This window comes from Bos indicus, chromosome 16 (genome assembly GCF_029378745.1).
Source record: "Bos indicus isolate NIAB-ARS_2022 breed Sahiwal x Tharparkar chromosome 16, NIAB-ARS_B.indTharparkar_mat_pri_1.0, whole genome shotgun sequence".
Classification (NCBI taxonomy): Eukaryota; Metazoa; Chordata; class Mammalia; order Artiodactyla; family Bovidae; genus Bos; species Bos indicus.
In genome coordinates, this window is record NC_091775.1 from 56,090,826 (window position 1) to 56,112,728 (window position 21,903).

General features: G+C 35.6%; 1 protein-coding gene across 6 annotated transcripts in view; it reads right to left on the reverse strand.

Moving 5' to 3' along the window:
• Positions 1–4,601: 4,601 nt before the first annotated feature.
• The window catches only part of RC3H1 (ring finger and CCCH-type domains 1), a 75,808-nt gene continuing 58,506 nt past the window's right edge, over positions 4,602–21,903 (reverse strand). For 5 of the 6 annotated variants that reach the window (XM_070768887.1, XM_070768889.1, XM_070768890.1 and 2 more), the window contains 7 exons: positions 19,859–20,011; positions 17,623–17,836; positions 17,073–17,163; positions 16,815–16,947; positions 14,801–14,974; positions 13,396–13,511; positions 4,602–12,156 (listed from right to left, as the gene is read on the reverse strand). In XM_070768887.1, the coding sequence (XP_070624988.1) occupies positions 12,006–12,156; positions 13,396–13,511; positions 14,801–14,974; positions 16,815–16,947; positions 17,073–17,163; positions 17,623–17,836; positions 19,859–20,011 (1,032 nt within the window). In that variant the 3' untranslated portion in view covers positions 4,602–12,005. The remainder of the gene's footprint in view (positions 12,157–13,395; positions 13,512–14,800; positions 14,975–16,814; positions 16,948–17,072; positions 17,164–17,622; positions 17,837–19,858; positions 20,012–21,903) is intronic. The other variant, XM_070768891.1, reaches the window with a different exon arrangement.

The following is a 21,903-nucleotide window of genomic DNA, read 5'->3' on the forward strand; positions in this document are numbered from 1 at the left end:
GCGCGCTGTGTATAGGTTTGAGGAGCCATGGAGAGGAAAGAATGTAGCATTCAATTGTCCTCTCTTTAATGCTTCCTTCAAGGCCAGTAATAAAATATACAACTCTTTCCCTAGCCCTGCCTCTGGTCTCAGTAGTAACTCCTGTGAGCAGGAAATCGAGCTGGTCCTCACCATTACCACATATCCTAGGCTTTTCTTTCTATTCTTGTCTTTGGATCCAAGAGAAAGACCTTGGCAGAGAACAAACAGTAGAAATGAGCTCCTGCTGTGGTTACTGAGTAACTCAAAGCTTAATTCTTCCACAGAAATTCGGCAAAACATCTAGCACACAAACACACACACACACACACAGAGTTGTCTCCAACTCTCCTGGGTTTCTAGTTTACTAGATGGCTACGGCCATCTAGTAATTAAGGTGAAAGAAAAATTTTCAAACTAAATCCTGCAGTATCATTTGGCAGCTACTCTCAAAGCATCTCACTGGTATTTGTCCAAATTCTCACAAATGTGAGAAAGTTCCGTTTCAGTTTCATGGAAATCAAATAAAACAAATACTTACTGAACATGCCCAGTGCACATGCCACTGGGTCTTGAATGTACCAGGTACTCAATAAATATTTGTGTTTGAAGAAACCCAGGTTCAGAGTAGTTTGGCTGACTTATTAAGAAGGAAGTATTTTAAATTTCTCCCAAATGGAAGGTTAAGATTATCAAGTAAAGTAGAAAAGATTACTTATCCAGAGGAATTGACACCTTGTATGAATAGAGACACCTCTTGGAAGGTTGAGCAAGAGAGGGCTGCACGGGGTCGAAGTTCTAAGCAACTTGTAGGTGGTAAAAGAGAAACTGAGAAGACAGCAGAGGCAGTGGTTGGAGGTAGTGGGAGAAAGTTCCACGGAGAGAGGGTGGGTTAGACAGACCAAGAAGCAACAGGCAGGAACTAGCAATAAAGCTGAAGTCAAGAGTGTATGTTTTGACAAGTACAGGTCAATTATGTGACTGGTGTCTTTTCCTACTTCTGCCAAGGGTTGCTTTAGCAAATTTAAGTCCACTTGAGGGTGGAGGAGGAAATGAGGGGGTAGAAATGAATGTACCTTGGCAGCTTTTATCCCATCAAGACACAGTTGGTTTCAGGTCCTTCCCAAACAGCCAATGCTAAAAATCAACAGATACTGTACGGGTGCAGGCTTCTAACTTTGAACAGAAACAAGTTCTAAGAACCACATCTCATGTGGCTTCACAGGTTCAGCTTACCAGGAAATGGTGCTGGATACCAAACCCTCCAGCCGCTCAGAGAGAAATGGGCCAGCCCACTCTGGAGAGACAGCCTGTATCATGCCCTAAGGCCAGGAGTTCATCTGGTTGTCTAGCTTGTTGTCAGGTTAACAAAATGTCCAGTTAGATGATAATGGTAAGCATAGGGACTGAGGAAAATTAGAGGGTATGCTTTAGATCCTAATAACCTGAACATTTTTGTACTTGAGAGGATAACAAGATGATGACAAACTAAGGTCGCTGTGCGTTTTCCTTAAAATTGAATTTTTTAAGGGCTTTGAAACTGTAAAGGTAATTTTTTCCCCTTTAACCTGATAATATTGGATCAGGCTGTGCACTTGGTCAAGGGAATTACGAGAAGCTGACTTTGGTGGCACCCATTTGGGTATTTAGAAATGCCAATCATACTCGTGCTGTTCTCAAGTATGGCCTAAACACTGTCTCAGAAATTCCTCCCCTCCTTTTCATTTTCTTTGTCCTGCTGCGAGCCCTCATCATTTCTTCTAAGTCTGTTGCAACAGATTTGTAACTGAGCTCTCTGCCTTAGGCCCTTTGTTGTTTAGTCACTCAGCTGTGTCCTACTCTTTGCAACTCCAGGGACTGTAGCCCACTAGGCTCTTCTGTCTATGGGATTTCCCAGGCAAGAATACTGGAGTGAACTGTCATTCCACTCAGGGGATATTCCTGATTTAGGGATCAAACCTGAGTCTCCTGCATCGCAGGTAAGATTCTTTACCACTGAGCCACCAAGGAAGCCATGCCTTAGGCCCTGTTCCACTTCAAATCACAATCATCACATCACTGTCAGGTTGAAAATCTTTACTAGTGTTTAATTGCTAAGGGAAAAAAATCACAACAGCTCAGAAGGGGTACATAAAGCTTTCCAAGTCCTGTCCTCAACCAAACTTTTCTATATCCCCAACTCCTTGAAGTTCTGTTCCAGGCCATATACTATGTGCTCCCAGGCTTAGAACTTCTACTTCTGCTCTGTTCCCCATACAAACACTTCTGTGCCTTTCAGGACCAACTCCTGAAATGTAAAAACTTTGCTGAGTCACCGTGCTTCTCCAGCCTTACATTTGTCTTTAAGTGGTCTCCGAGTTACCCTCGTTACGCCTCATATCTTATTCACTTCACTAAAACAGGCAGAAACTGGATCCCTCTGCTTCTAAAATTGCCTATCAAGAAAACCCTACTACTCCAAAGTGTGGTCTCTTTGGGGCTGGTTTTTGGACAGACAGCACCGGCATCATCTGGGAGCCTCTTGGACAATCTTGGACCCACTCCAGACCTGCTGAAACAAGAGCTGCACTTTAACCAGAGCCCCGGGTGAACTATATTCACCTTAGGATTGAGAAGCTTGCTGACACAGAGCCTATTCAATAGACTAAAGAGGCACACATCTGATCACTTTAGTTCCCCAACTTATAACCCTTCTTTTACTTTCAGAATAAAACCCAGCTTTGTGATCTGGCTCTGCATCTGAAGCCATCTCACTCTCTCACTTCAATGACCTTCTTTCAGTTTCCGTAACAGTCTTTCTTTTTTTGTGGAGTTCACACATCTTTTTTTCTCTGACTAGGGGTCTCCTTACCCCCGCCACCACCGCCCCCAGAACTCCCCACCCTGCCCCAAGCCATTTCTTACCTTCAAGGCCATTGTCTCAGGAAAGCCTTTGGTGCCCAGCCAGGCAAGATTAAATCTTCCTTGAGTATAGTCTCACAGCTCCTTGCTCTTTTCTTCTGAAGATAATCGTGGATGAATAATCTTTTGGGTTGAGAAGGAAATGGCAACCCACTCCAGTATTCTTGCCTGGAGAATCCCATGGACAGAGGAGCCTGATGGGCTACAGTCCATGGAGTCGCAGAGTTGGGCATGACTGAGCCACTAACACAACAATGATCCTTTGGTAATTCTGTCTGTGGTGTTTTGTAGATGATTGTTACCTATCCATAAATGTACACGTCAAGTTCCGTAACTGGAGTTTGAGCTCCTTGAGGGTAGAGAATATTCTTTGTTCTCTACAGTACTGTGCCATATGGGGAGTACTCAGTAAATTACTTTAGTAAATACTGTAGTAAGTATTCAGTGAGTAGTTGCAAGTTCTGATGTGCTAGGTGGTCCCAATAAGGGTGGCAAGTCATTCTAACTGAGCTACCATGTTGGAAAGCAGAGTTTATAAATTGATCATGCAGACTAGCTGGTTACTGGGACTGAAATGCTAATACACACAGACACAAACTCTTATTAATCAATGAGTCTCAGTGTAAAGGATCAGAAAGTAACCTGTTGCTTGTAAGCAGGGTGGGCCTGGGTAAGTGGTTAAGACAGTAGGTCTGGTTTTGGAATTCCCATTCTCGATTTTATTTTAGGCAATAGTTACCATCCCTCATACCCCCTGAGCTTTTTTTTTTTTGACTGTGGCCACTTCTCTTGAGGTCCAAAATGGTAACAATGGATACATAATGCTAACTGATAGTAGAAGGCGTGATGTTTGTTCACTGGTAATATACATCATTTTTCTTTTAAAAATATTTAGTTATTTTAAAGGAAACTCTACCCACTGTCAGTTATGTGTCTTCTAAAAATATGGACATTTTATTCTATAACAATGTGCTATTATCACACTGAACAAAATGTTATTCCTTTGTTTTTTCTAATAGTCAATGTGTAAGTCAAATTCCCCTAACTAAATCTTTGAATGTTTGGTTTGTTGAAATTAGGATTCAAAGTCCACACAGTGCATGTGACTTTTGTATCTCTTAAGTTCCTTTTAATCTAAAGTAGTCCCTTCCCTTCCCCCGCTTTTTTCTTTAAGCCACTGAGTTCTTGAAGAGGGTATATTTTCCAGTAGTCTCTAAAAACTCTCTAAATGTCAGGACTCATTAATTGGTGGGGACTGCAGGACAATTAGGAAAAGTGAGTAAGAAAGACAAAAAATATTTGCATCAGGAAGGTATTCGGAGTAAGGCCGTGTTGCTTAAGCATAAAAAGGTCCTGCTTTTAAGAGAAGGCATAAAAACCAGAACTTTGCATGTGAACCATGGAGTCTCACTGAACGCTGACTCTAGGATCTGAGAACCATTACCTTTATTCCTAATGTGCAGTCACTGTATAACAAATGAAGGATTCTGGACTGTGGTGTTGGATTAATTCCTGTGAAATCTATAAAACTGGCACTATGAGTATGCGTTTGTGTATATTATCTACTTCTCTATATTTCACCTAAAAAACAAACACAACTCCATAAAAAAGGTACAAACAAGTACATAATCCCAAGGGTTAGAATAAGATGGCACAGGCTCATTTACAAAAAAGACTACGCATTTCTCCTCATTAATTTATCATTTAATATAAATGCTGACAGAAAGCAGATAAAGACCTTGTAGACACTTTCATATATTTACAAACCAAAAGGCGGATCACCTCCGATCACCTCCTTCTACTGGTTAAAATAATCTTTTTATCTGCAACTTGTGGGAGCCTTAAACACTAATTTGGAGCAACATGAGGCTGAGTCAGTTTCCAAGATAATAAAGAAAATAACACCATTTTAACAAAAGTGGCAACTTTGATATAAACAGCATGCACACAGGTTGAACAAGATGGCCTCATCCTCTCAAAACCCTGCAACAAGTAGACTATATACTTACTCAGACCCAGCATTTAGCTGTCCTAAACATCTTTCTATTACTACTTTACCCCACCTCACTTTTTTTTAAAGGCCATTTAAAAACTGAACATATAAACAGATTTTTAAAGAGAGAAAAATGGTCTACTTCAAACACAGGGTTCTTCTTTCCTATTCCCAAAGAACTTCTAGGAGATAACGTCTTCAAATAATAAGATTTCACAGCTTGCCAGATGCTAATTTCACAGCTTGTGAAATTTCAACTCATTATCTGTCTTCACTTTTTAAAGAAAAGTTGGAAACACTTGGAAAAAGTGAAATTTCACAAACTTTAGCAATTTAAAAACGAGCTGTCCCTTTAAGGCTCAATATTTTTAATTCTTAACAGGTGGGTGAGGCAGGCGAGAAAGAACAGGGAGCTAAGGTAAGGGGAAAATAACAGAAATGCACAAAAACTTTTAAAAATGATATTCTGTCTAGCACTAATTTAAGAACAGGAGACATAAATTTTCACTATTCAAACTGTAAATGATTTCATGGTCATTTATAACCTGACTCAAATATAATGGGCTCCTTTATTAACCTACATTATTTTTGTCTTGTTAAATATACCTCTGCAGGGCACAATGACATACAATCAATACGATTGGTAAATTACACAAGCTCTATCCCAAGCAAATATGCATCAATATTAAAAAGTTATTAAAAAAAAAAAACAAAATAAAATCCACCCAAAAAGGTGATAATGACTGCAGAATGTCTCGGGGAGACTGGTATGAGCCTAAAGACCACACTGACTATAGTCAGGGGAAAAGGGGTAACACGGGGAAGAGACCACACACAAGAAGAGGAATCTCACAACTGGAAAATGTTTAAGTGGGTGAAAGGTTTTGTTCATTATCTTAATTCATTTTTTCCATTTCTGTTGTTCTAAAAAGTCATAGATTTACTATAAAGTAAAATAATGAAGCCTATGGATTAGTGGTAGGGTGGGGGTGGGGGGAAAATCAACTTTTTTCTTCTAAGTTCCTTTCATTCCCACAATGTAGGAAGAAGAGAAAGGATGAAGAAGAAATAAAGGAAATTTAGGCAACAATACACTTGGAAAAAGTAGCTCTCAGAACAGTGTCTTAGTATGAACAGAGGATGTAAACATGATAAGCAAAAGCTTAAAATGCCTTGAAATCAGAGGAACATTTTACAGGGTGGCTCAGATATTACTGTGAGAATGGCAGTCAATTAGTGGAGAAAGATAACGCTAATAAATGGTGATTTCTTAAAAAAAAAAAAACAGGCTACCGATTATCCACCCAATAGTTTGCTTCCATTCTTTTCCTGATCCTTTCATACACCAGCTGGAGTTGGAGGAGGGGGCCACCTGACAGTTTCCAGTTATAAGATGACTCTTGAGTGTACAACCTAGAATGGATGCCAAAGACTTGTGAGCTCTGTCTACTTAAGAGTTTAAATTAAAACAAAACCAAACCAAAAAGAAAAAGAAAAAGAAAAAACCACACAAAAAACCCCAACTAGAAACAATGAGACCTCAATACAAGAAAATAAATCACCTTATCTAGCATATAACATACATTAGGACAACAAACTCCACAGGATTTTATTTTTCTAAATACATATTTTGGACACAAGATTTTGTCGTGAGGCTTATTTTAAATTCTCTCTCTCTTGGGTTATTGTGCCTTATTTTCTTTTGAAAATAAAAGTTATTAATCTAGGGATGTTCTGCTCAGGAATAAAGTTTAGGGGAAGGTCAGTGTTTGGCTGAAAACTCACAAGCTCTGTAATTCCAGTGGTGAGGTTAGTCCCTTTATCACAATAGAATTTCAAAGGGATCTTTACCCACTTTGTTCAGTGCAGTATTGAAAACTCACCCATTGGGAACATATTTATTATTAAAAGGTGTTACTTCTTGGTGGTGGCAGTTTTTTTATAAAGTAAACTTGCTGCTAGTGTTACTATCAGTTAGAATCTAAAACATGTGAAAACATCTTTAGCAAAGAAAATCTTAAGAATCAAATTGTAAGCTGGCATTTACTATAATTAATAGTGTCTTTTGACAAAAACATCTTTCTTTTTCCAAGTGGCTCAGGAAAGTTGAAATAAGAATTTAAAAAAATATATTAACTGCAATCCACCTGTAATTCCCAATAAGTAATTTCAGCAGGAAATTTTCATAAAGCTGAGTTGAAGCCACAAATAAATATAAAAACCATAGTTGTCCAAGGCAGAAAAGTGTGCATATAGGCCAGCAAAATGCACAGTCAGGTAAAATAATGACAGCAGTAGACTGCTTACTTTTTCAATCCCTAATGTAGAACATAGAATATGCTTTAGTTTAGAAGCCCTAATTTTTACCTAAAAGGATAGGCAGATTTTTCATGGAAGATATCACCTTGCAAACACAATAATCATCTATCATCAATAACAACAAAACACAATTGGACTTTTAGGGTAAAAATCTAAGTAAACACTGCAGTTAATTTCCACCTGTAATTTCCACCTGTAGGTTCTTAATTTCCCCTAAAAAGTAACTGGGCCTTTTAATGACATATAAAACATTACAAGTGCTTTTCACAGACACAGTTTATACATGAAACCTTTACTCAACTCTTTAAAATGAGCAAAAAGAAAGCAGAAAAGAGATGGTTAGATCTCCATCTATCACCATTTATATATAAGCAATAGCAACCGAGTACTCTTTATCTTTAGTGAAAAGAATCTCTTTTTCTCTGAATCTGAATATAATCTAACAGGTACGAACTACAGTTAATTATTTTTCACCAATCACATGTTCATGGATTCTTTTACTCAGTCCCAAGACTTGATCATACTGACAGTAGATTGTCTTATAGGCACAAGTAAAACAAAAATATAACAAGCTATCATGACAAGACAATCTCAGTATATGGGGGCAGGAACTGCTTACACACAATACTGTAAAAGATGACATTCATGGTTTTAGAAAAACTGATGGATTTTCATTACTTTTATATTTTATAAGGCCAGCTAACTTTAAGAGTCAACTTTAGACCTATCTCCCTACACAATATAATCAACTCATGAATACTAAAAGGTTTCACAATCAAAATGGCTATTTCCTCCCAAACCAAAACAGAGTAAAGCACAAGTCTTTGGCTCTCCTTTAAAGAAAACAGCAGGTTACCATTCCTAACCAGACCTTTGTTTTGCCTACCAGTAGGGCAAATACCACATTTGTGCATCACTGAGTAATAACACCATTAGAAAAGGCAACTTCACAGAAGTTATTGGCTAAGCGAATTCATTTGAATGCTCTGTTTTGAGGCAGCAAACTGTCACTGTTGCAGATTGGGGAGGGCAGTGGGTAAATCAAAGGGAATTTGCAAGATAGAGAAGGGCCAGAGAAAAAAGAAAAACAAAAGCAAACTTTGAGCTCCAACTTTGAAGACCTACGGAAAATCTGATGGAGTTACATATTCAAGATAGCAAATGCGAATCATACCAATTTTAGGTCTTTCAGACCGAAAAAAAAAAAAAAAAAAAGGGAAAGACTAGGAGAAGGAAAGGGAAATAAAATGGGAAAAGGAAATTAGCCATATTAATGCTGTATGAAATATATTTTTATACTTTGAGTAGTTAAGTATGTTGTAGCTGGTATTAAAAATAGTGTCTTACTATTTGAATATTACTAGAAACCTATAACTAATTTTTCTTTTGATTAGAAAAGTAACAAGGAATGGATCTTTGGTCACATCAGCCTCTGTAAATTACCCAAGACATTGCAGCTACTGAACTTATGACAGTATCTACAAGCAAGGAGAAAAAACTACATATAGGTCAGAAAATTGAGTCTAGATATCTTATTCTCAGTTCTTCTACCCTTTTCCTAAGACCCACTGAATAAAGAAAAGGTCAAAGTACTTTTATACTCTGGTTATAATAAAATTATGGTGTTATCCAAACAGAACTGAAAGAAATGCTTATTACTCCTACCTTAACCCTTCAAAAGTGTTCATTTTCATCAGATGTCTGAGTATTGCCTTATAATTCAGAAGAAATTAACATCTGAATAAGCAAAAAGCCTAAAGATGGAATTTCCTATCTGACTGGCTTCATCGTTTTACCTGTCTCTGGGAATAAATCTAAGAAGCCAGAAAAGTCACTTTCTTTCACAGATTTTAAGAAAAAAGCAGTTAAAAAGTCAAACAGTTTTGCCAAACAGGCCATTTACCACCATAGGCTCATCATATGACAAAAAATATCACAGGGAAAAGGAAAACAAAGTAAGAGAAAAAATTTTTGGAGGTTTTATTGAATTCCTAAAACTGCTTATAAGCACTGGAAAAGTTGTAAGAATTTCCATGAGGTAAGGCAAAATAACTAATCTTAAATAGGTGAGTTACAGGCACAGTGGGACAGTATAGCTTCCTCTTGCTGTTCTACCCACCCAGACTTCCTCTAAAGGGTGGGGTCTTAGAGAGGTATAGCTAGAATTAAGGCTATAATTTAAGAGATCTGCATCCTCACTCCATGAAAATACCTTAAAAAGAGAGACTATTTTAAGTCAGTTCCAAACAGTGGCTTTTCTGGTTTTATTCAGAATAGGAAAACATAAATTAATCTCTCTTTCTACCTAGCTTACAAAATCAAAATGGTGAAAGAATGAGTGTATTTGAAAGAAATAAACAAGAACAACAGAAGTTGAGTTATTAGGAGTTTCAACAGATACCCAAAATGGAATTTTACTTTTACTCCATATTTCAACAAAATCAACACCCATAAATTTCTTTTTAATACCAGAATCATTCTGAATTCCAAACTGAACCAACTGCTCCTAAAATTTAGGAATTATTTAACATGTCCAAAGAAGAAATAAGATCTGCCCAAATCTGCCTACAGAAGGTTAGAGGCCAAGAATGTTGCCTTTTATGGTTAGAGAGAGAAATTATAAAAATCTCAGGACTCTGTCAGACATAAAATTTCTCTCCTTCTCCTCCCCAAAACAATAAGTACTTAAATAGTAAATGTAAGAGGGTTTTAAGCAAAATAAACGAAAAAAGGCAAAAAAGCAAATGTATTTTTAAAAAATAGGAAAACATGGATATCAACTGATAAAATGCCTCTTCATTCAGTGCTTCTACCTCCCAATCAGTCATTTTATCGCAACAGCTGCGCTCATGCGAAAAAATCCATAAAACATACCCAATATATATACAGATATAGCTATGTATATATGTATATATATAATATATATATATAAATTTTTATTTAAATAAAAAAGAAAGCTCGAATCCCAAGCCAATATGTGTATATCAAATCCTTGACCAGCCAGGTCTGTAGGGCATAATCAAATTCAATGTGAAATAGTATATAAACACGGTGCCTTGACTGGGCAAATTAAATAATTGCTACTCAAAAGAGTGTTCTGTTTGGACTCTCCTACTGGTAGGCAATGGCAGGACTGTATTACCCTCCCCCCTCCCTTACCCCCCATTTGTTTCATTTAATAGTACGATAGACACAGAGCTTAGACTGAGGTGGTTATGACCTCAGCAGGAGTTACGGGTTAAGAAAATAAGAAACAAGAAAAATACAAACTCTTGCTTTTACCCAACCAAAGCAATGCAGTAACTTATTACATAACCAGTGCTTTCTGTTTTAGTATAATCCAGAAAGGGAAATTTCTAGAAAATCAGGCAAACATAGGGATACGGTGGGTGACTATGTCAAATAATCCCCACTAAACACATTTTATATGGTCTTAGTTCAGTATAGACATGTGGCATCAGAATATGTGCAGCAGAACTAAATGAGAAAAATTATTCCTTATTCTCTTCAACATTTTCATGAAGAGTCTTTTCAGTATAGTGAAGCCAAGACTACAAAAATTGACTTCTAGGTACTTACTACCTACTTGCGCTAATGATTCCAAAAGGCAACTACCGATCAATTTGTAAACTATCTTTAAGATTCAGGCAGTTCTCATTTGCCAAATCTCCTTGAAAGCCAGGGGCTCCAGTATATAGGAATTTTGTACTTTTGGTTTTTGAGAGTAAAACAAAACATTCATTGAAATAATGTAGCTCTGCTCATTTTAAGTTCAATCAAGTGTTGAGCAGTTTTAAAACATGATGGATTATCCTGGTTTTTGAATATTCTATTATTTCAGAAGTTCAACTTGGAAAAGGATTGCTCTGAATTTCCAGTCATCAGCTCAATATAGGTAATAAACTAAATATGTATTTTCAGTGCTAATAAATTATAGTTCATCCTTAAAATAATTTCCATTTAAATCTAATCAAGCAGTCTAAAATTGACTTGGATTTCTGATTACATTAAGAGAATGAAAGCGGTTCATGATATGAAAATGAGGTCTTCAAAAATTAATTGGTAATTATTTCTCTGAAAAGCTGATATAAACAAAAAAACAGAAATAAAGCCCTCCTGAGCAACAACAGAAAGTTTTAATGCCATATGAAAAACCTCCCTACACATGAAGCTTGTGACCCAGAAAGAAAGCAAATTATGGCTTCCAAATAATGGCTCTTGGAAAAGTTGCTTTGCTGCACATTTTCTAATAACTAGTCTATTACTAATTCTCAAGCACCACAGAATTCTCAGAATGGCCGGGGCTTTTAGTCTGTGGTAATTCATGGGGTTGTGAGAGCTGGAAAGGATTGGGGATATGGAATTATACACTGGGTATGTAATAATACCAAAATACAAGAAAAACCTACTTCATTAAGATCATACAATTAATCAAACAGAGTGTATATATAATATCTTCTTTTTTTTTTTAAAGCCCTGGATCCAAGGCGTCCAAAGTTATTAAAATAAAGTTCATTCACAGAACAAAAACAAATTTAATCTGAATTGCTTGCAGATACTGCTAATTTTCTTTTTCTTTAAATTAAAAAATGCATTAATATGAACTATGTGCAGGGTTTGTTTTTAGTAGTGGTGTTTGTGCACATTGCCTCCGGTGCTTTTCCTGGATTTCTCTGACCACCCTCGGAGAAAGGTTAAGAAGTTATCTGTTCTCCTACCCCTATGCCCCACAGATTGGTTAGGAGCAGAAGATAAAGGTAGGACTCCTCATATTTTATGGAGTAGAACTGGATGTAACTCCTGATCTCTGGGAGTCATTATTGTCCCCTCCTCCCTCAGGGTCCTCTGACAGGTTCAGAGAGCTGGTCTTGTTGGACAGGAGGCTGATATTCTCTTGTGTCAATGCTGATCCATTAGGCACGTCACTGTTAACATTTAAAAAAAAAAAAAACGAGTTGGAATTTTAAAAGAGGAGAGAGAGAAAACTGATTATTAGTAGAATAAAATCAACAGGGCCTTTCTATATAGCACTTTGGAAAATACGTGAATGGCTTTCAAACTTTAATTTATAGCTCTATATCCATGCTTTATTTTAGCATATGGGTTGGCAAACCAAGACAAGCTAGGTGACTGGTTTCTGTTTTGTTTAGCTGTTTCTACAAATAAAGTTTTTATTGGAATACAGCCTGCCCATCTGTTTACATATTGTCTATGACTGCTTTCACATTACAACAGCAGAACTGAGAGTTCTGACATGGATAGTAAGACTAATAATTTTAAATATTCACTATTTGGCCTTTAGGAAAAATGCTGACCCCTGCTTTAGCAGGTTTAATAGGACAAGATAACACATGGATTTAAACAGACAAAAACTTAAGCCTGGAAGCAACAGAGCATTAGAAATTGTTGTTGTATATCATCAGGAAGGCAACTCAGGACTATGCATTAAAAGCCTCAAAGTGCCCTAGTTGTAAAATATCCTAAGGTGCAAGATGTACAAAGAATTAACTACAATACATTTTTTGCAGGGTTGTTCATAATAGTCGATATGTATTCTTCTGTGCCTGTAGAAGACTAATGGGTGATATGGACAGACCAAATTAAAAACCAGGTGGGATAGAACAGGGGGTATGTGGGTGAAAGAGGCTAAATGCTCGCACACTTAAGGGTATATATACATCAAAATGTTAACAATGGTTTTAAATAAATTATAAAACAAGGCGAAGGAGATGGAAGCAGAAAATTTCATTTCCTAGATATTAACTGATAATTCAACCTTGACTCTATTCTAAAATAAGTTTTATTAACTCCTTTTTGTTGTTTAGTTGCTAGGTCGTGTCCAACTCTTTGTGACCACATGGACTGTAGCACTTCAGGTTCCTTCTATCCATAGCATTTTCCAGGCAAGAATACTGGAGTGGTGTGTCATTTCCTTCTCCAGGGGATCTTCTAACCCAGGGATTGAACCTGTTTCTCCTGCACTGACAGGCAGGTTCTTTACCACTGAGCCACTAAGGAAGCCCCTTTATTAACCCCCAAATTTATGCAAAAATATTATTTTCTCAAAGTATACAAAATAATGATATTGTAAAAATCAAATTATATTTATGAGAGTGCTTCTATCATGACTGTATGAGACTATATGGAAGTGTCCCTTTCTTTACCTGAATGTTAACGTAAGGTCCTCAGCTGGAACCTTATTTTGTGGTTCTGGTTGTCCATTTTCTGCTTGCTTACTTGTATTCAATTTGCTTTTCACGTCCAGAGAACACTGGTTCTCCTTTGAAAGAAAAGGAAATAAATTTGATTATCTTCTATTTAATAGTGCTGATGGAGGAGAAACCAGCTACAAGTAATACAAAGTGATGAACAGAAATCATATTTAGTTATGTAAAATGATGAAAGAAACAGGCAGATTAAAAGAACAACAACACAAAAATATAGTGGAGTATGGTCCACTTGCTCATCATCCAAGATGGGCAATAAGGGGGCAATGTCTCATGTTAACATTGGAAAATCTCATAGGAAAACTGATGATTCAGAAAAATCAAGTCAAAGTATAGTAAGTATCTATAATACATTTATTGAAAACAGGAAAACAAATAAGCCCCATGTATTTCCTTTAAAAGAATGTGAAAACTATGCAACAATATCAAAAAGAAATATCAATTACCATGCAATCTGAAGGAATGTTTCAATCACCTAAGATTCAAAATTTACTGAAATGAGTGTTCATGTACCATAACATAAATCCTAAGCATATCTGTGGATTCAATTCCACAGGAAAGAATATGCTGATAGCATTTCATTCATGACAAAAAAAAGGTCATCAATAACTCAAGGGCTGTGAAACCTAGAAATGTTACTTGGTAATATACCTTTGTATAACATGTGATGTGAAAGTCACTCAGTCATGTCCGACTCTTTGCGATCCCATGGCCTACACAGTCCATGGAATTCTCCAGGCCAGAATATACTGGAGTGGGTAGCCCTTCCCTTCTCCAGGGGATCTTCCCAACCCAGGGATCAAACCCAGGTCTCTTGCATTGCAGGTGGATTCTTTACCAGCTGAGCCACAAGGGAAGCCCAAGAATACTGGATGGGAACCTACCCCTTCTCCAGCAGATCTTCCTGACCCAACCCAGGAATCTAACCAGAGTCTCCGGCATTGCAGGCAGATTCTTTACCAATTGAGCTTCAAGGAAGCCCTTGGATAACATAGCATTGCAAAAAATGCCATCCCCTCTGCTTCCTTAACCAACATGTTTAACAGAAATATAGTAACTTTCAGATAATCACCCTGTTTTCCTTGAAACTTTATTATAAATACAGAAATCTAAGACAAAAACCACACTCAAACCAATAGATAAATGAGGAGAAAAGTGATAAAATAAGAAGGCAGTCCATTTTCACGACACTCTTTCTAAGTATTAATCACTCATTTTAGCCTTGGGGTGATGATTTTATAGCTCTAGATGATTCTAGAACTCTAGAGCCACACGTTCAGTGACACAACTACACACAGGGTTTCCTTTCACCTTCCCTCTCTCTTTCCACAGTAACACTTACCATACTCAGTTCCCGGGTTCTCTTCCCAATTTCCCTTTCCACCTGGTGCAGTTCCAAGCTCAACTGCTCACTTGAAATCATTCCAGGCCATTTTGGAGGTGGTGGTGGTGGGGGCTGTGACTGGCCTGCCAAGGTGTTCGCCTCCCTCTGCAACACCAGTCTGTTACTAACAGCCTAGTGCATAAAGCCAAGCACATACACAGCTCAACACATTTCACACCAAGCATAGAATGACCAGGCCCGATTCCAGACCACAGCCTTAAGTAGCTTATTACTCATATATATTTGCAATAAAAACGATGCAACTATAAGGCACTGTTTCTTTGAATACCATTTGAATAAAAAAGGAAGAAGATGGGGGATTTAAACTTGGTGAATAGTAATTTAATCTTTGGTTTAAGTCGCTCTTCTTTTCTTATTTAAGACAGAAGTCAACTATAAATGTGGGGGAAAAAAACTATAAACATGCTTTTTTTTTTTTTCTTTTTTAACTGAAAGAGAGAAGTCAACTATAAATGTGGGGGAAAAAACTATAAATGTGCTTTTTCTTTTTTAACTGAATTTTCTCTGAAATAAATTCTATAATTTCTTTCAATGAAACTTCAATTATGACAAGGACTTTTAACCACAGTGAGTTAAACAATGCTGAAATTTTCTGGAACAGAAAATCAGTCTAGGAAATTTCAACTAAGATAAAAAGCCATGAAATAGTAAGGTAAAGAATTATATTTTATGAAGTTAAAGGTCCAAATCTTTAATAACTAGTTACCTGAAGATGAACATAATAAACATAGCATTCTTTTTTCTTACAATAGGAATTAGCAAGAAGTTTTGGACCCAGGTAAATAAAGCAATGGAAAAAGGAGACAAACATGAATACTATACAGGTTTATATTTCTAAACTTTATCACTTACACAAGAGTATAAGCCAGACACATGCTCAAAAATAAGCTCAAAAATAAACACACAAAACATCCTACCTATTGGTCTTGCTAATAAGAAAGTCTAAGACAGAATCAGTTAGAAATTTATTTCCAAAGCAATGCCTTACATATTATTAAAGATCCTGGTAGAAAGATAAAGACTAACGTTCTAAGAGTATCTTTTTCTTCAGAAGAGAGCAATGCATTTATCACTAGAATGTCTTTAGCTTTTCATATTCAAAGTCTATGTTCCAATCCAAAGGATAATATAAACAAAACCTAGTCTTCCTGATGTGGCACTTAAAGAACTTCAAGAATTTTTTGTCTTCTGACATTGCTTCTCTTAAGTACTAGACAGCATGGTGGAAAAAACAGTGAACTTAGAGTATGAAGACTTGGGTTCATGTTCAATCTCTGTGAAATTCATATCCTTCAACCAAAAAGGGAGGAAAATACCACCTGCCCAATCTACGTGTCAGGAACCCATATGAGTCAAATAAGATATGTAATAATAATTTATAAAGTGAAAAAACTATATTAATGAAAGGTATTGTTATTATGTAGAGGATTTTTTTTTTTTAGGTCAAAGTTGTGAGCTTCTACTAAAGATACTGAGGAATAAAAGAAGTGAGAGAAATTTTTTAAAATTAAAGAAAATGTGAGAAATTAAAAAACAAAATTTAAGTTAAAAGCATCTGTTGATTAAAAAACTATATAGTATACCCTCAACTTAAATGTGTTATCAGGGAATATAAGCTCCTTTTATATATTTTATTTTATTTAATATTTTAGATAATCTAGGAAATTTAGATTATCTAAAATATTATACAGTATAAAAATATAAAAGGAGTTTATATATAATATATAATAACATATAAAACATATAAAATATGTTTTCTATTCTCAAATAGAAATTCTAAATTTCCTAAAGTCTGAAAACTTCAAAGTATTAAAATTCTTTGAAAAATGGACACCTATACTAACTCTTAAGAAAAAGACTTTAAAGTTTGAGGTTCATTGAACCTCAAAAGTTCCTCCTTTTAAAATCTCTTTGAGAAGCTTTAAAAACTGGAATATTTCTAAGCTTGTACCTCTAGTCCACGTAGCTGGGTCTGTTGGCTAATTTGATGGTTTAGCTGCTGTAATTCTAGTCGTAGCTGTTCCCTCTCAGCAGACGGAAGGGGTTTTCCATGACTAGCCACTTCTGACATAGATATTCTCTCCCTTTGGTGGGAAGGAAAATGTGGAATAAATTTTACATTTTATTAAAAAAAATACTACTGATCAGAAAAACGAAGCAAGTTGAGTAATTCTAAAGGTTTATAAAAGTAATAAGAATGACATAATACCTCTCACTGAAGTGTCCCTGAGAAGGTATGTTTTGATGAGGTGAATATGGAGAACCTCCCCAGCCACCATGAGTTCCATATGGACCATAATCTGTAAGAGAGTAATTTACAGTGAAATGATGCAATTCGTGGATTTGATTCTCCTTTTCAGGTAGTCACAATCTAAAAGTCAAAACTATATTCTGTACAGTTATCTTCAAAGATGGCTACCAAAATGGTAATAGGGTATTGATGTTTGCTTTTCCCCACTAAAATATCAGTCTTTGTAATTTTTCCTCTGGTATGAATTTTTTAAAAATAAGATGTGTTATTTTAACAAAAACAATAAAACTATTAAAAAACACATAGGTTATCCCTCATATACAGATATTTTAGTTTGTACCCCTATAATTCCCCAGGTTATAATTACTTTTCTACAGGGCTAATTCCACAGAAAACTTTGCAGACTACTGCCCCTGAAAATTATGAAGAGCACTGATGGTAAATAGGGAGAAGGCAGTGTTGACAGTTGTGAATATGAACCCTCTAAAATCTGATTACATCTGATTACCTGAAATGTTAATAGATTTTGTGGGAGCTCCCTGAGGTGCCATAGCCTGCATTGGGCCAGCACCCTGATAGATCGTTTTGGAAGTTCGAGAAATGGCACCAAACCGAGATACTGTTGGTCGGTCTCCAAATGGGATGAGATCATCATCACTGGTTTCTGCTGCTCTTCTCTGAAGGTCCAATCGCTGGTCTCTCATTCCTTTACTCTCCACATTCTGAGAAAAAATGCAATGAGAAATCCACCCCTCACTTAGATCTCTAACATAATTTCCTTTAGCTCTGTAATAATTTACTGGTAAAAACTAAAATCATTGGTTGCTTTTAGTTGTCATATAAAACACTACCTTTTGAATCTCTGATCACTCCCTATAATGGTATTTTTTTCTACATCATCAGAAATATTTTTTACATCATTATCCAGTATACATACACACACACACACACACACACATACACAAATATATATATGTACACATTCAAATAGATATATATAAACATTCTTTAAAAACATGTGCCAACATAGGCTTTTAAAAGGGATTACAGTCAGAAAGATAAATGGAAACTGAACTGTCCGACCCTTGCTACTTAAAGTGAAGTGAAAGTCACTTAATCGTGTCTGACTCTTTGTGACCCCATGGACTTCATAGTCCATGGAATTCTCCAGGCCAGAATACTGGAGTAGGTAGCCATTCCCTTCTCCAGGGGATCTTCTCAACCCAGGCATTGAACCCAGGTCGCCCACATTGTAGGCGATTCTTTACCAGCTGAGCCACGAGGGAAGCCCAAAGTATAGCCCAAAGTCCAGAAGCAACAGCATCACTACAGAACTCACTAGAAATGCAGAATTTCAGGTCTCATCCCAGTCTTACTGAATCAGAACTTGACCTTTAACAGATCCTTAGGTTAAATTCTTAGGATCAGAATTCACATCCAGACTCATGTTTGAAAAACACTGGGGGAGATTTTTATCCATTTGGGAAATGTTCAATAACATGTAGGTTAGGTTGGACAACATTTTTATTCTTCAGTAATTTATAAAACTTATTTTAATTACTCTTTCTGAAACAAGGGTTTCTATCTACTCTGCCTCCTTATCTCATTCCTGTTCTTAGAGAGGCTGTTTTTTATGGCCTAAAAACAATGTTGCCCTAAACCCACTACAGAAAAGCAAAAGGTTCCTTTCTGCTTTTTTCTCCTCTATATTCCTTTCTTTCTCTTTCTTTTTTTATTGCCTGGCATCTAATCATATTCATGCTATAGATGCTACTTCACTCATTTACAGCTATACTGGCATCTAAGTCTTGCTTTTCTATTACCAAGAACTGGTCTTCTCTCAACCTGCTGGACAAGTCTTCCTCTTTGAAAATCTATATCTTACAACCCAGGGAACCTTTCTTAGAATTAATAAGGGCAAATGGCTTAAGAATAATAGTAAAAAAAAAAAAAAAAAAAAGTCAAGGCATACCTTTAACTCATTAACACTACTCCTAAACATAAATTTCATCCATGTAAACAAGGAAACATAGGCAAGAATGTTTACTGTAGCACTGTAGATAATAATAAAAGATCAAAAACAGCCTAAAAATATCAACACGAAAATGAATAAACAATTATATTTATTTATTGTATGATTATCGGTTATCATAAATGGTATCTGATAAAAGAAGTGAAAATGAATGAATTTGGATTTAGATATAAATTTGGATACATCTCAAAAAACAATGCTGAAAGAAAACATAGGCTGAAATTTATAATATGTATAAGGTCTATAAATATTCAAAACAAAATTGTTTATAAGTCAATAAAAGTATCCATGAAATGATAAACTCTCAATTCAGGATAGGATTTACCTTAACTCCAGGGAAGGAGAGGAGCAGAAAATGAGATTAGGAAGGTATAGAAAGTCGGATTTAATTACTTAGGTAAAGTTTTATTTCTTTAAAGGATAAAGAAGCAATTAAGATAAAATAGTCATATATTTTAAGCTTGAGTATTAGATACACTGGTGTTACACTACTTTTGTTAAAAAATAAAATGATTTTAGTGTAATACATTTCGGTATACCACAGCTTATTTGAAGCTAAGTAACTATAATTGTGACACAAAAACTAGTGTTGTTCACTAGATTCAACTTTATTGTTTAAACTTAAGAGTTAAGAATTATAAAAGAAATCAAAAAGGTTTTAAATATAATTCAATCACACAGTATAGAACTATGGCTCAGTTGTTACACATACCATCATTTCCACACTCCCTGCTGCCACAACATCTTTAGGTTTTGCATCTTTGGTTCCAATGTAGGAGCCAATAGTGTCACATGACCAGGGTGAATACTGGCTATAATCATTTCCTTTGTATTTCCCAGCTACCTTCAAGTCTTCATCCAAAAACTAGAGATAGAAAAAAGAAAAAGGAAACAAAATAGGAAATAGGTCTATGAGTAACAACACCGAGAAAGCAGGAATTTCTTTAGAACAGCATGCTAAAGCAACAAAATAATGGTTATTTGATTTGTGTCACAATAGAAGATTTTTGTTCACTATGAAAAATGTAAAACAAACAAAAACTGATGTTGAGCCATTACATTTTGTTAACACAAAGTCAAAAAGAAGTATCTCAAAATCTTTCAAAGAATCAAATTAGGATTTTTGAAGCAATTTGCTCATCCCCTTTCTCAACAGATTAAGTTAACATTTAAGCAAATAAGTACTAGGCCCTGGTTTTGCTAGACTCTTTTTAATGTTTCTTTCAATAATATTTCAGGTAAACAAGAGCACTAAACACTCTTTAAAATGTAATCATAAATATTCTATTTAAGTACATGATGACATAATGACTTTTTCCCTGAATCTCTTTAATAGCAACAACTTGTATCTTGAATAAAATCTGGTCCTTACGTTGAATGATTCAATGAAGTGAAGATTCCAAATTTTCTTAAGATGAGCTCTGAAGTTATATAATAACCAAATAGGTATTCTAAGTCTGATGTATTTTTACTTACATTCACATTTGTGTAACCTTTTACAGCCTTCTAAGTGCTTACACTATCTCATATGTTCTTCAAGTCCAGGTGAGACAACATGGGTGATCTGACCAAGGTTATACCAGTATAAGGAGTGCTAGGACACTATTAAATTGCCCTCACTTTATCACAGATGTATATACTGGCATACTAACACTCCAGGGGGATACTGGTACATTTAAATGGCTCTATGCTTCCCCTATACTGAAAAAAAAATAAAATAAAAAATTCTATTTTCTGAGTCATCATTCTGGTCTTCTGCAATGGCAGAAGGATCTGCTGTTCATAAATACCACTCATTTTCAAGCACAACTCCTATTTCCATTGTGTATAACTTCTTCCCATTTTTTTCTGTCCTACTTCTATTTTAAAAATCCCATCTCTTTTTTACATGTCTTCTCCACACACAACTTTTGTATAAAACAACTAGTTTTTTAAAAGACATGGTCTACTAACAAGACCATTTTCTGCCTCCAACAGCAAGACACGCAAGATAATTGGTTAAGTAAAAACAAAAACCAAAAATATGCAAAACACAAAACCTGAAGATGTAATTACTAAATAATCCTATTAAAAAATATAATGATAGGTTAGTTCATGTACAGAAAAGTTGAAATACATATTAAAAAGTTGAAATATAATAAACTGACAATGATACAGAAAATGAGATTTTGGAGAAATTTCTATGTTACATTATTTTCATAATGTATCAGTTTAGTATAACTATATGTGGGGTTGTAATAATCAGAACTGAAGTTTAATTATATAGCTTTATGTTATTAATGAGACAAATTCTAAAGTTCCTTAACAGTCACACATTATTACTTTTTAGAAATAAAAAAAAATACAAAGTTATTATTTACTGAATGCCCACTATGTGCCAGATGCCTTGTGTCATATTTAATTTTCACCACACCACTATGAGGTAGGTTTTGTTATGCTTGATTTACAAATAGAGAAACCTGAGCCTTAAGGTTAAGGAAAGCTAAGTAACTTACGAAAGATCTGAGCCACAAAGCTGAACGTGACAGATAAGTGTATTTCATTCTAAAACTGGCTCACTTTTCATGGTGTCATATTGCTTTCCGTATTTCTCAAAAAATGGTATTGCATAACAAAGCTCAGGGATGTCTCTAATAGTCAGGTTTTGAAAAAATATCATGTCATGTTTATCCTTTACAAGTAAAATGATATTAAGAGAAGATGTTACAGCTTTACTAATTAACCTAACCTACATTATTGTGGAAAATTCATACAGTG